At 52.5% G+C, this 13537-nt stretch overlaps 1 protein-coding gene across 10 annotated transcripts in view; it reads right to left on the bottom strand.

The window, feature by feature from the left end:
* TRAPPC9 (trafficking protein particle complex subunit 9) overlaps window positions 1-13537 on the bottom strand; it is a 582880-nt gene that overhangs the window by 124586 nt on the left and 444757 nt on the right. For all 10 annotated transcript variants that reach the window (XM_078071955.1, XM_078071953.1, XM_078071956.1 and 7 more), the window contains one exon: window positions 10344-10496. In XM_078071955.1, the coding sequence (XP_077928081.1) occupies window positions 10344-10496 (153 nt within the window). The remainder of the gene's footprint in view (window positions 1-10343; window positions 10497-13537) is intronic.

The following is a 13537-nucleotide window of genomic DNA, read 5'->3' as shown; positions in this document are numbered from 1 at the left end:
AACTCTGCAGCAGGACTGTGGAACCCCTGTTGGTGTGGACCCAGGCTTTGTGGGTCTCCTAGGCCACATCCACAGATAATAATGAACAACGCACGTGCCTGAACCAAAAGAGAACACGAGCTCCCAGCTCAGGTTAGCACAGCTCTCATTCTGCCTCTGGGGCCTCCCACAGGTAGCATCTAAGTCCCCAGCAAGGAATAGCAAATTCCATTTATGGTGCCCTCGTGCTTGCCACTTCTGCCTTAAAGACACAGCTGAGTTACCTGGAGTCATTGCCCTTTGCTCACTCCTCCTGGGGGGTCACAAATCCTTGGAGGTGGTGAGCCATGAGGCCCAGGGTCCAGGACTGGACCTTGCTCAGTGTGAACTTCTTCTGCCCTCCCCTCCCCAAACCAGCCATGTCAATGAGCAGGCAGCCACGCCTTCCCAACTGCTTAGCTGAATTCAGAGGACTGCTTGTGGTCGTGAGCCCCAGGAGAGTAAGTGATGTCCCTGGTCACCAGCACTGTGCCTGGCACAGAGCAGGTGCTCAATAAATGCTGCTTTTTCCTGAGCCTGTATTATGTGTAAGTTACCTACAGATCACCTCATACAGCCCTTACAACAATGTCAGGTCAATGAAACCTCTTCAGGGATGGTAAGAAACTTTCCCAAAGTCACACAGCCAAGAAGGGGGAGTGTGAGGTTCACATTCAGTTCCTCGACTCCAAGTGCACTGCTCATTCCCTGCCAGACCTTCTCCATACATGCCACACATTTCCAGGGAGATGTATCTTAACTCCACAGTGTAGCAGACAGACTGGGTCAGGATCCCATCTTTAAGATGCCTTTAAAGGAGCAGAAGGCACCTCACTGAGGGCAAAAGTCTCTTGGACCCTAAATGGCTCATTCTTCCTCCTGTGAGATGATCCATGAAGTTCTGAAGTAGGACCCGAAGGTAGTGGGGACACGGATGTGTTCAGCAATATTGGCTCGAGCCCATACAGGGCACTGGTGTGTCCTACAGATAAGATAATGGTATTTAGTTCCAGCATTGCATGGCATGTGTAAGTGAGGTCCCCTCCCAGAAAGTTGGGGATGGGGTGAGATGATGTGTCCTGCATGGCAAGCACAGCCCCAGTCTGGCCAAGAGTGAGCACCAACACAATGCCTGGCAGGCTGCCCCTCAGCGTTGGGCTCCCTCCTAATCCCCACAGTAGCACTGGTTACCCTGGGCTCCAAACATCTGTTGTCATGGCTGATCTCCCAACTAAGCCAAGGTGAGCACCTTGGGGGCAAAGACCAGGTTTCCTACCTCCAAGTCCCTAATTCAGATCTACAGAGCTGGGAGGCAGTAAAAGTCAACCGAATAAGTGAGTTTTTCCAGGAATAATGCCGAAGGAATTGTACTGGTAGCTTTAAGGTATAAATTGTACAGGGCCACAGTTTATCAACACGTCACCACCCACACAAGCTTGAGTAAGTGAATATTTATGGAGCACCTACTAGAGGAGGCCCATGCTTACAGAAGACACACAACCGAACATAACAGGCAATCCCCATGCTCAGAGAGACCTCGTGCTATATTCCTCTTCCACATATACAGCTCTGGTTTTCCACTGTACCCTTTAGAGCAGAAGTGGGTGTCCGGTACCTGGAGCCCAACAGGAACCCCAATCCTGGCAGTGATCCTCCATTTCAACTCAACACCCTGTAAAGGCCTTACCAAGAGACAGAAAGAGACAGCAGAGACAGGCCTGCACTGCCCTGTACATCTTTGCAGACTCTTGTGCCAAATTCCCAAAAGGCAGCACCATCCCACAACACAGAAACAAATCCATCGTGGCAACAGCAGGCCCACAGAGAGTGAGGTGGGGAGGAGGGCACCTCATTGCTCCACCAGAGCCATCTTTTTTTTTTTTTTTACTTTTTTATTGTTATGTTAATCACCATACAGTACATCATTAGTTTTGATGTAGTGTTCCATGATTCATTGTTTGTGCATAACACCCAGTGCTCCATGCAGAACGTGCCCTCCTTAATACCCATCACCAGGCTAACCCATCCTCCCAACCCCCTCCCCTCTAGAACCCTCAGTTTGTTTCTCAGAGTCCATAGTCTCTCATGGTTTGTCTCCCCCACCAATTTCCCCCCCTTCATTCTTCCCCTCCTGCTATCTTTTTTTTTTTCTTAATGTATATTGCATTATTTGTTTCAGAGGTACAGATCTGTGATTCAACAGTCTTGCACAATTCACAGCACTCACCATAGCACATACCCTCCCCAGTGTCCATCACCCAGTCACCCCATCCCTCCCACCACCCCCCACTCCAGCAACCCTCAGTTTGTTTCCTGAGATTAAGAACTCCTCATATCAGTGAGGTCCTATGATACATGTCTTTCTCTGATGGACTTATTCCCAGAGCCATCTTCTGAAAGGAGTCTGAGGAGACCGCTCCCTTGCTCAGAATCCGGCAGTGGCTACCGCAGCTCTTGGGATAAAAATCCAACTCCCTAGAACCTCATGCAAGTTCCCCATGATCTTCTCTCCTTGTTGACCTCTCCCTTTGCACACCTTGCACCCAAGAATGTGTACCAGCCGTGTTGAACTACGAGTACTTCTTACAACAGATGGTGTGGTTTCCTGCCTTGGTGCCCTTACTCCTGCGCTCCCCCTGCCTGGAACCTTCTTCAGCCATTCTAATGACTGAAGCTTCAATCTCACCTTACCTGGGATGTCCTCTCTGATCCAGCCCCAGCCCAGAAGCAACCCCTTCCTTCTCCCCTGGCTGTGACGGCTGCACCCTGCACTGTGTCTGTCCTGTACCTGCCACATGCATCTGTCCCCCTGTGCCTCCCATTCCAGGGATTCACATCAAGTATCTGTCAACACCCACTATGTGTACTGTGTTAGCTGCTAGGGATGAAAGGCCAACTAAAATGAGAGCATTCCTACTTTTAAGGAGCCCAGTCTTTTGTGCAAGGATTATATATTATTATTGGTCATTCATCATTATTAATTAAACTTAGTATTTGTGCACAGCCTTTTTATTTATAGCATTCTCATGTATATTCAGTTAATACTCTATGTGTCCTGAGAACCATGAATGCTAGCTTCTAAATCTTTGAAAAACAGCTAGATGCAAGGAAAATGCAGAAAGCTAATAACATACCTTCCTGCTCATCTGCTAGACCATTAGCAGTGAAATATTTGGTAATGTACTGCAATTTGAAAACACTGAGCAGTTTTTGAGACCTTGTCTTTATTCACAGAACTGAAACTTACCAGGAACTGGTCTTATATTTTAGAAAAAAAAAAAATGATTGCTCAACCAACTCTTCCCTGCATGATCCTATAGCCCAGGGGCCAGCCAAACTCTCTTCTGAGCCCACAGGCCTGAGTTCTACCAGCCTTGCCCCTCGATCTTAACTCCCAGTTGTTACCTGCAGCCTATTGAGCAAAAGCTGGAAGCCCATTGCACGAGCGTGCCGACAGTCGCTTCCAAGCTGGCTTCCAGGTGCGTGTCCTGGAGGGGGCAGGCCTGTACCTCGGGTGTCCCCCCAGGAAGATGGATTGTCTGAACCCCACGTGCCAGATCTGGAGAAACTACAGGTGCAGGGACTTAGCCCAGCCCCACTTCAGCTCAAATTAGCAGATTGTCATAAATAGAAATTACACTAATGGAAAGACTGCTTTAAGTGATTAATGAGCCTCTTTCCCATGACTGTGTTTTCCAATCTGCACTGTGAACTTTAAGAATGCTGATGTGGGTTGTTCTCATCCCAGTAGGGGTGGCCTGCATCTCGGCTCAGCTCCCTGGGGTCAGCGACGCAACTGGACAGAAAATGCCACATGGCCCAGTGAGCTGCCAAGGGACAGTCTGCAATGGTTCATCTCTGCCCGTCCTGTTGGGCGGAAGGTAGAGCAGGTGAAGTGGGGAGAACCCTGCAGGGGGTCAGCACCAATCAGCAGGGTGCCCGAGGAATACCGCAACCTCATTCGGCTTTCTCTGGAAAATGGGGGTAGTACAAAGGTCTTGGCAGAGACCAGATGCTCTTCTGCTGTCCCCAGCACAGAGCCAAGAGCACACACTCTGAAGCCAGATGGCTGGGTGCAAATCCGAGCTCCGCCCCTCACTGGCTGGAGACCTGGGACAAGTGAGAGAATCTCACTGGGTCTCAGTTTCCCCATCTGTGGAATGTGCCTAAAACTACTTCCTAGGGGTCTTTGTGAAAATTAAGTGAGCCCATCCATATAAATCACTCAGAACAGTACCTGGCACTTAGGTGCCAGATGGGCGTTAGAGGTCATTGCATGACTCTGTTATATAGAGATGCACGTGCACAGCAATTGTCACACCGAAAGGACACAGAAGGTGCACCAGCAGGACACGCGCCCAATCACACACACTGTGCATATCGGTCTGTGTGATGTTCACACGCACACTACACCACATGCCGCACGCACACCACACTCACGTGTGCCCACACACAGACACCACACACGCTCACACACAGATCTGAAACAGTGCTCTGCATGCGCAGGAAGCCCTTTCCCACTCTCCTGAGCCAAATCTGAAATCTGTGCTGTGTGCCAAACCGACTCCTTTCAAAGGCATTTTAAGGTGTGCATGGCTTCCATGTCTGGATTCGGGGGAGACAGCCATCGAGTCTGGGTCCACAGGCCGAAGAGCCGGGGCAACGGTACGGCCTCAGAGGTTGGGCACAGCGCTTCTCTCGGGCTGGCAACGCCGCTCCACCATGGGATGGAAGGCACCAAGTGATCAGCAACAGCTCGAGAAGCTGACTCCCTCGAGGCAGACACAAAACGCAACCCTGCATTTCACTTAAGATGGTCAAGAAACCAGCCGTACTGACAACAGGAGCTGTCTGTATTAAAGTCATTTAGATTAAACCCTTTCTCCTGACATGAATACTGGAAAAGCATAGTGTACTGTGTTTTAAAGGGATCTTGTTTTAAGAAAATTTTTTTTTCAGGGGATGGGAAGACATGGCTCCATTAAGAGCATCTTGGAGAATAAACCACAAGCCAGTTAGGAAGGGTCAAGGGTGGCCTGAGGCAGTCCACTGCCCACAGCTTAATCTCTGCCCCTGCCTTAAAAGGGAAGAGGGGGTCGGCTGAAGGCACAATCTCCTTACTGTAAAGAACGCAGTCTGGAAAACTGAAAAGCCAGGTGTGGCCATGTCCCAGGCCAGCTGTCCTGGTCAGGACCAACTAAACTGAGGACACTGGGCCGATAGTGTTGTAGGCTAATGCTTGTGAAACTCTAGCAAAACCCAGAGACAAATGTCATAGCCTGTGGAGCTTCCTGGGTTCACAGAGGGCAACTGGTGTTTGCAAGGCCAAACACACTGCTCTGCAATGCACAGCGTGCTCCGGACGCACGGCCCTGCGCTCGGAACAGCTACCCTGCTCCGTGTCCTTCCATGTTCTAGCTACCTGCATGTAAGTGACCTCTGCGTGCTGCAAAGATATTCCATCTCCGGCTCTGGGCCATCAGTCCTTAGGCATTTAAAACCCAGGCTGCAGTTGGGCTCCTTGAGTCTCTACCTGGCCCTCAAAGCAGCCAGATGGTTCCAAAGGGTCTCCAGACAGAACAGAGGAGACACGCGCTTATCAGACCACCTGGCGGAGACGCTGCCCAGATGGTCCGGATCACTGGCCTTTACAGGGATCAGCTGAACTGTGCGCCCAGCTCTTGCCATGAAACCTACCTGGGTTTGGATTCTGATATGTCAGCAAGTATCTCACCAACCCCTGAAATGCTCTTTGGAGGGAGATTTGCAACAAAAACAAGGAATATGAGAATGTGAGATGACACCAAGCTTGCTCCACACTTATCCTTCATCTGTTTCCAGCACAGATCATCTGTGCATGGCTGCCCTCTGGAAAAGGAGCGAGGCTTCCAATAAGATGAATCTCGTTCATTAAAACTCCCTTCACATATTCACCACAACCCTCGGCATAGTGCAACTGAGCTGGCAACCTTTCAGTCCGCTCCATCGATGAGACGGAAGCTATGCATTCACCAAATGGTTTTAATACCTACATGCTGGGGGATTACACACAGCACTGGGGCCAGGAGAGGAGCACGCGCTATCAGGGCAGGGCCCACACCTGATTTTGCTCATCATGGAGGTCCCCGGTGCCTAGCATAAGCCCAGCACACAGCAGGTCATCAGTAAGTAGCTGCTAAAGGAACAGGACACAGCACAGACTCAAGAACAGCACAGCCTGGCAAGGGGGCAGTGAACTTGGGAAAAAAATGAACTTTCCCGTACTTGGTAAAGACTCTAACAAATGAGAGCTAGGCACGGAGTGCTGCAGGAGTCCAAGGGAAGGGGCAGCTCCGGCTGGGTGAGCTGGAAGAGGTAGAGGTCAGCGACAGAGCGGGCTCCCTGGGAGACAGGACGTGCATCAAGGATGAGGAAGACTCAGTCGGACCCTGGTGGACTCTCCTCTCTGAATTACAAGTGGAAAGTGGATACAGACATGGCCAATCTCCAGCCACCCCAGAACCAGCTACTTTGAGGGGTTCTCAGAACCACAATCCTGGACCGTTGGCGACAGGTTCAATCAGAGGCGGCGGTGGGGACACGGCTGAGGCCCGGCCCATGGCCCTCTGTGCAGGATGAGCCTCCTCCGAGCCAGGTCCTAGAAGCAGCTCCACTTCTGCCGGCAAGAAAGGGGGCTCCCCTTGCAGACAGCTTCTAGGGTTAGGAGCTAGGGTTACATGCGGACCATGGGGCCTCACTTCAAGTAGTCAGTAGGAAAAGAACATGAGTTTGGGGATCCTGGCTATGTTAGCTCAGGTAAGTTTTTTAACTCCCAAAATGTACTTGTTTTTCAAACCAGAGTACTATCAGTTTTGCCAGTTTCGGGTCAGAAAAATGCGAAGATCCTGGTTGACACCTGGCAGGTGATCAAAAGGGCAGATAGGATTGTGAGAACTAACCCTAACAGCAAACTGGAGTAGCTGTTCTCACCTTGGCTGAACAAAGGGGGACACGGGCCCCTCAGGCCACAGCCTCCCCACGGGGACACTGGAAGCAGCAGAGCTGGGCCTTCAGACCCCGGGCTCCGGCCCCAACCGTGCAGCAGCCTAAAGCCAAACAGGTGTTTTCCGGATTACACGTGGACAGCTATTATCTGCTAACAACAAAGTCGGCTACGTCAAGGTTTCCCAAGTTCAGTAAAGACCTTCCAGCGGCAGTAGCTAGCAGGGAAGAAGGTGGAAAGGGGACCGTGCTGGGCAGCGGGAGGCAAGGGTGTGTCCATGCAGACAGCACCGATGTCGGGCCCGATGCCGCCTGGGCAGGCCACCCTCCCGCCCCCAGAAATCTGCAGACGCTACACAGCTGCCAGTTCCTCTTGCCGAAGGGGAGAAGTCCCTTTAAAAATGACCAGGCTCAGGTTGGCGGTAAGGAAGAGGTAATGCAGGAGAAAGAGCTTCATATAGATTTTTGAGGATGGCGGGTAGGGGAAGAGGGAGGTGAGAGGCAGGGAGGAGGGAGGGAGGGTGGAAGGGAGGCCCCTGGATCCCACCACCTCTCTGGTCTGCGTGCTGTGTTAGCAGTCACAGGGAACGAACAGCTCTGCAACGTGCCAGCCCTCACTCAGGAAGGATCCTGCCTCAGCCCTTCCAGGTTGCGCTGTAAGTACCCCTCTCTGAGTCTTCTCCTCCCTTAGACTGGGGGCATCTCCAGGGCCCAGCACGTGAGCGCTCGTTATCCAGGTGAACAGTGGGGCTGGAGTTCCTGGCGTCCCCCAGCTGCTCATTTGGTCATTGGAGACATGATGGAGACAGGTTAGCCTGTGTCTATTGCAAGATCCACAATTCCCATGGAAACATATCTATCCAGCCTTACATGCTACATATGGACCATTTTTATTACTGTAGATGAGTGTCAAATTAGGCTCAAATTTTTGTATAAAGTCTAAATATTGAGAAAATATTACTAAAATGCATAATAAAATATTAGCCAATTCAATCTTTGGTCTTTCCATCTGCTTGGATCCAGGTTTACAAGAGCAAAAGTCTGCTATCCATCCCAAGCCAGATGTCATTGCCAGATGAGGAGAGAGAGAGAAAGAGATCCTTAATATTCTTTCTCTTTAATCGAATCTGCCTATAGGGACAGTCTCTCAAAAACTTCCAATCAGTACATCCAGGAGACAGATGTGCCTGGCACATGGTAAACAGTAAATATTTGTCGCATGAATTATTAAGCCAATACAGAAAACGGGGCTGCCAACCTCGTAAAGGAGGCAAAGCTAAAAGAAGAGAAACTCAAAGATATTTTCAGCACGTGTTTGGTCACTGTTTTCAGAGAACGTAAGTATCCTGAGGGTCAGCGTCGTCCCATTGGAAGGCAGCACATGCCCGCCCAGGGCTGCTGGTAGGTGCCCGTGCCCGCACTTCCTACGGCTGACCGTGACCGGCGGCAGAGCCACCCACCCTGGTGAATGACAGGGCCAGCCCTGGGGCGGCACCTGGGAAGTCACGGGTCTGTCTGTAGCGGGGGCCGCGGTGGCCCTGGCACAAGGGGAAGCAGGGGTGCAAACCCCCACTTCTGAGGCTTCCTGTTCTTATCTGTACCCAGAGTGAGACCACTCAGGAGGACGGATGCCTTCCTGCTGGGCCCCCCAAACACACTGCCTCTTCCTCCACGGGGCTGAGGCGACTCATTCACAACCAGGCCCCCTGGCTCTGCACAGAGCTCCCTGTGTGAAGCAAAGGCCCTGAGGCCCAGGAGAAGGGCATCTCCTACCTCACGTGGAGACTTGCACATCCAGAGTTTACAGAACCTCTCCAACCCCAGTCCCCCAGCTTCAGCATCGTGACCACAGATACCAGGACAGGAGGGCCATGGGCCTTCTGCTGTCCCCCAACAGGACAGAGGTTTTCGACCCTCCCTGACGACAGGGCTGGGAACGGTGCTTTGCCTGTTACCCCCCTGGGCAGCCGGCCCGACCACGTCCTGGCTGGGCTCACGGGGACTCAGCTCAACTCGCCCCAGTGGAACGAGAGTACCAGTCAGAGGCGGGAGGAGTAAAGGAGATGGTGGGACTGTGTGCAGGGTGAACACCGCTTCCCTCTGGGCTCCACCACTCTGCTCATTCCAGCAGCAACCACTGGCTATTGGGGGGAGCGAGAGAGGGAGGACTCCAGTCATCCCTCCTTCTCACGTCCCACTATACAAAGACAAACACCTGAACTCCGTGATGGCCGCTGTCATGCAGAGTCTCCCAGGCACAGGTTTTAAATGTCTGGTTCCCCAATTCTCCAATTTAACATGGGAAGTACTTATTCTGTCCCAGCTCCTTGGGCACGGGGGTCTACCAGCCCAAGATTCTCTTTAGTGTACACAAAGGAATGTGCCTCAACTCCTGGAAACTGCCCCCCTGCAGACTGAGGATCTTTCCCGAATCCCAGGAGATGGTCCAGGATGACCTGACACCACACAGCACAGGATCCACGTGTGAACAAGGTGACCAAGACATTCACATCAGAGTTGCCTCTTCCTGGGAGACGTTCCACGTGAGCCATCCTCTCACACCCTGGGACCTCTAGGGCATCCCCCACCCTACAAAAGTCCCTCTAACGTCAGCCCTCCTGTGAAGCCTTCCCCGACTGCCCATGCCCACAGCTTCCTCCCCTGAACCTCGCAGACTCGACACGACCTCTGCCCAGCCCCTGAGGTGCACTGAACCCCCGGCAGGCACAGCCACGCCCAACGAGGCCAGGAAGCCACGTGGAGGCCTCCTCCTTCCCCCTCGGCCTCTCGGGGGCCTCGCAGAATACCCCACCCAAAGCAGGGGCTCTGTAAGCCAGCCGAGCACACACGCACGTGCACCTGGGATTCTGGCGTGATGTCGAGTCCAGCGTGGGGCCTGTGCGGCGCCAGGCACTCTCGTGCAGCACCTTCCTGAAACACTCTGGTGCCTCGGGGAGCTGCGCAACGCGACTCCACTTTCCCAGACAACTGCGTCCTGTGTTGAGCTGTCACTCTGTGACGCTCCCCAAGCCCAGCAATGACAGGCTGGCGTGAGAACGTGTCACTAACACAAACATCAACACTGGCAAGAAACACGTGACCCAAGACATTTCAGGGAGGCGGCCTTTCCTCACCCTGAAGCCACACCTTGTGGGTGGGGCCCTGGGACCAGGAAGGGGCTGAGGAAGGACACCCACAGTCCATATCTCCTTGGCATGCCCTTTCTGAGCTCTGTGTGCCTAGGATCTGGTGGTGAAGCCCCCCCACCCGGCGTAATTCTCAGTGGGCAGAAGCCCCAAGCAGGGTGCACCAAGCGCCAAGGCGGCCGCTGTGAAAAGGATATGATTCTCCAGTGGACGTCCAGCTTGCTGTCGATCTCCAGGCCGCGGGCTTCCTGCCGCTCTTCCTCCAGTTGCTTTGGGTTTGCAAACTGTCCCTTCTCCCCAGGGGATTCTGGGAAACTCTCAAAGTTGAACTTGTCCACTTGAATGGCCATTCTAGGAGAAGGGCAAACAGCAGAGAATGAATCAGCAGGGCAGTGTCTTCTGCTGGCTGCTGGAGACCCAGCACATGCCCGCATGAGACCGTATGATGAATCATCGTAGTCAATAACTCATAATGGGTTCATTCCAAGGAAAAGAAGTAATGGACTCCCAGGGCAGTACTGGCTTTGGGGCTGGTTCAACACACAGCCTAGAACCGGAGACACAGTCAGAGACCCCAACCTCAGAGAAGACTCACATACCCCCAGAGCAAACGTCATTTCTGGACCAGGACAAGGCAGACGGGATGCAGTGTGGGAAATCAGAGAGGACGAGAATCATTTAACCCTGGCGACCCAAAAGCTTCCTCAGCAGCGCCCCCCGTCATCTCTTCAGCCACACGTCTTGCTCACACACGCCACGCCCCACCAGCTGCGCCCCGCCCGTCGCCTTCTGGCCTCCAAATCCAGAACCTTGTCTTGTGACAGCCTCCCCTTCAGGTTTCTGCTCAACTATCACATCCTCTCCAAAGCCTCCCCACCTGCTGGTTCCAGCCCTCTCTACCTTCTGGCAGTTTCTAGAACACCCCAGGCTCTTCCTGCCTTAGCCTTAGTGCTCACTGCTCCCAGGTTGGGAGCTTCCTCTCCTGAACCCCCATTCTTGAGGCTGGAGCTTGAGGAAGGTCTTCCAGGCACCTCCCCTTGCCCCACCACCATGACACCATTAATCTCTGCCATGGCGTCTATCACGAGCTGTAAAACACTTACTTGTGGGCTTCACTGTCTATCGGGTCTACTGGAGTTGAGCTCCCTGAGGGCAGAGATCTGCGTGGCCATGCCACGGTTGCCCAGGCCGGGGTAATGCCTGCACGCCGCAGCGATGCAGCCCCCAGACAAATGAACGAGGGAATGGAGCACCTTCCCGACACCCCGGGCCAATGCTCACCTCTTCCCCCTCGCAGCTGCCCAACCTCTGTACCTCGTCCTCGTTCGGCTGCACCCCAGGCCCTACCGCAGCTGGGCCCGGGCGCTCTGATCGGCTGCCTGCAGCTGGCCCCCACGCCCGACCGTGACCTTCCCGTGGGCAGGGCTGTGTCTCACTGATGCTCGAGACCCTGCCTCTTAGCAAGAAGCGAGCATGCAGGAGGTACTTCATAAAGGTGTGGTGCGTGCACGGATGAAAGGAGAGCGGGAGGAAGGGGGTTTCTTCACGTGAGGCCCCTCAAGTTCTGGCTCCAATTGAGAGACGACAGAGAGTCAGTCAGAGGATCAGAGCGGGCATGCAGCCCTATCACAGACGGTACTGTGGCCAGAACATTCCGCCAAGCCGCACGTGCCAAGTGGCCTCTGGGGCCATTCCCCGGACCACTCAGGAGGGACCGCTCTTCAACTCAGGGTGTCTGCGCATAAGACTGCAGCCCAAGTGGAGATTCTGAGAACCTGGCCACTTGGAGCAAACTACTGAGCTGCCCGTAAATATACGGCCTCTGGCCAGGCAGTGTCCGGAGCTCAGCTGTCCCAGAGAGGGAGAGACTCGGTGTCAGCAGAGAACACGAGGCATTTCGTAACAAGAACTCTGTCTGAAAGCTACATGGACTCTCCTTTCTGACTGTAAAAGTAGACACGCTTACTGAAAAAGGTGGGAAAATAGCAAAAAGCATAAAAAAGTAAAAAGGAGTCAAGCCTATACTCTAACTGTAATACCTTAATTCTAGACTCCTTTTCCTAAGTACTTGTATTTCAGTGTAGTTCAAATGATTCTATCTGCATGTGTATAAGTTATTATACATCTCATTTTATTCATGTGCACGCACATAAATATATACATACCCTACGTTATACCTTGTTTTTTTTTTTAAGATTTATTTATTTATTTGAGAGACAGACAGTGAGCACAGGGGGAGGGGCAGAGGGAGAGGGAGATAAGCAGACTCTCCATTGAGCAGGGAGCCTGATTAGGAGCTGGATCCCAGGACGGAGATCACAACCTGAGCCAAAATCAAGAGTCAGTCGCTTAACTGACTGAGCCCCCCAAGCGCCCCTTACCCCTTGTTTTACTTTCAATGCACTATGAACACTTCCACATCACCAAAAATCAGTCTGCAGGATGTCCCTTCGTGTGGCCGTACCATCGCTTACCTAACAATCACCCTACTTTCAGACTCTCAGAGATTTCCCAATTTTTTAAAAAATTAGTATTGAAAAAAATCCTAAACATCTTTGTGCTTCAATTTCCTGTCTGCATTTATGCTGCGTGTGAAGCCCATATCTCAAAGCAGAGACTGAATCCAGAGGGCGGAAAAGGTCAAGGCTAGTAGGGCGGAGCACCACGCTCCTCAGACAGGCTCTCACGAGGCGGGTGCCCCGGGCGGCAAGGGCGGTGCCCCACATGCTGCAGCCCTCCCCTACTGGCCGTGATGGATCCTCAGTCTGCACTAGGAAGAGGCGACATGCTACCTCGCTGATGTTCTAATTGGCAGGTCTGAATCGCTCCTGAGACTGATCATTTTTTCAGAAGCTTATTAGCCATTTTTGGTCCATACTTTTCTTCCCCTGTGAGGTGTCTATGTGTGCAGCAAGAGCACCTCTAACTTCCCACTCAGCAAGGGCTCTACCCAGTCCCCCACCTCGAAAGCGGACTGAAGCAAACGAGTGTTCTCTTCAAGCAAAAGGTCAGAATATTTCCTAGGTTTCACTAAAAGGTCAATTTCAGTTCATCACCGGGTAACCCAAAAGCAACTAATAACTTTCACCTTTAAAATGGGTCTGGAAACATTCTGGACCCCAGGCTCTTGCTGTTGAACACGAGGGAGAGAGTCCAGCCAGCACTCCGCATCCTCAGGGTCCGAACACACACTGGACGCTGTGGCCACTGGGGTTAGATTGGTGTGCTTTCTGAAGAGCTTTTTTGAACAATTTCTGACGAAGTAAGCATCAGACTGCATCATCCCCCTCCACCCTTGATGAAATTATAAGCCAGGTGTGCCCACAACACGGACGGCGGAAGGAAATGAAACGTCCTGGACACCTGCTCTGCGCCAAGCCCCATGCTAAGTA

The sequence above is a fragment of the Halichoerus grypus genome, chromosome 5, assembly GCF_964656455.1.
Source record: "Halichoerus grypus chromosome 5, mHalGry1.hap1.1, whole genome shotgun sequence".
Lineage (NCBI taxonomy): Eukaryota > Metazoa > Chordata > Mammalia > Carnivora > Phocidae > Halichoerus > Halichoerus grypus.
Note: the sequence above shows the minus strand (reverse complement) of the source record. Positions and strands in the feature narration are given on the sequence as shown.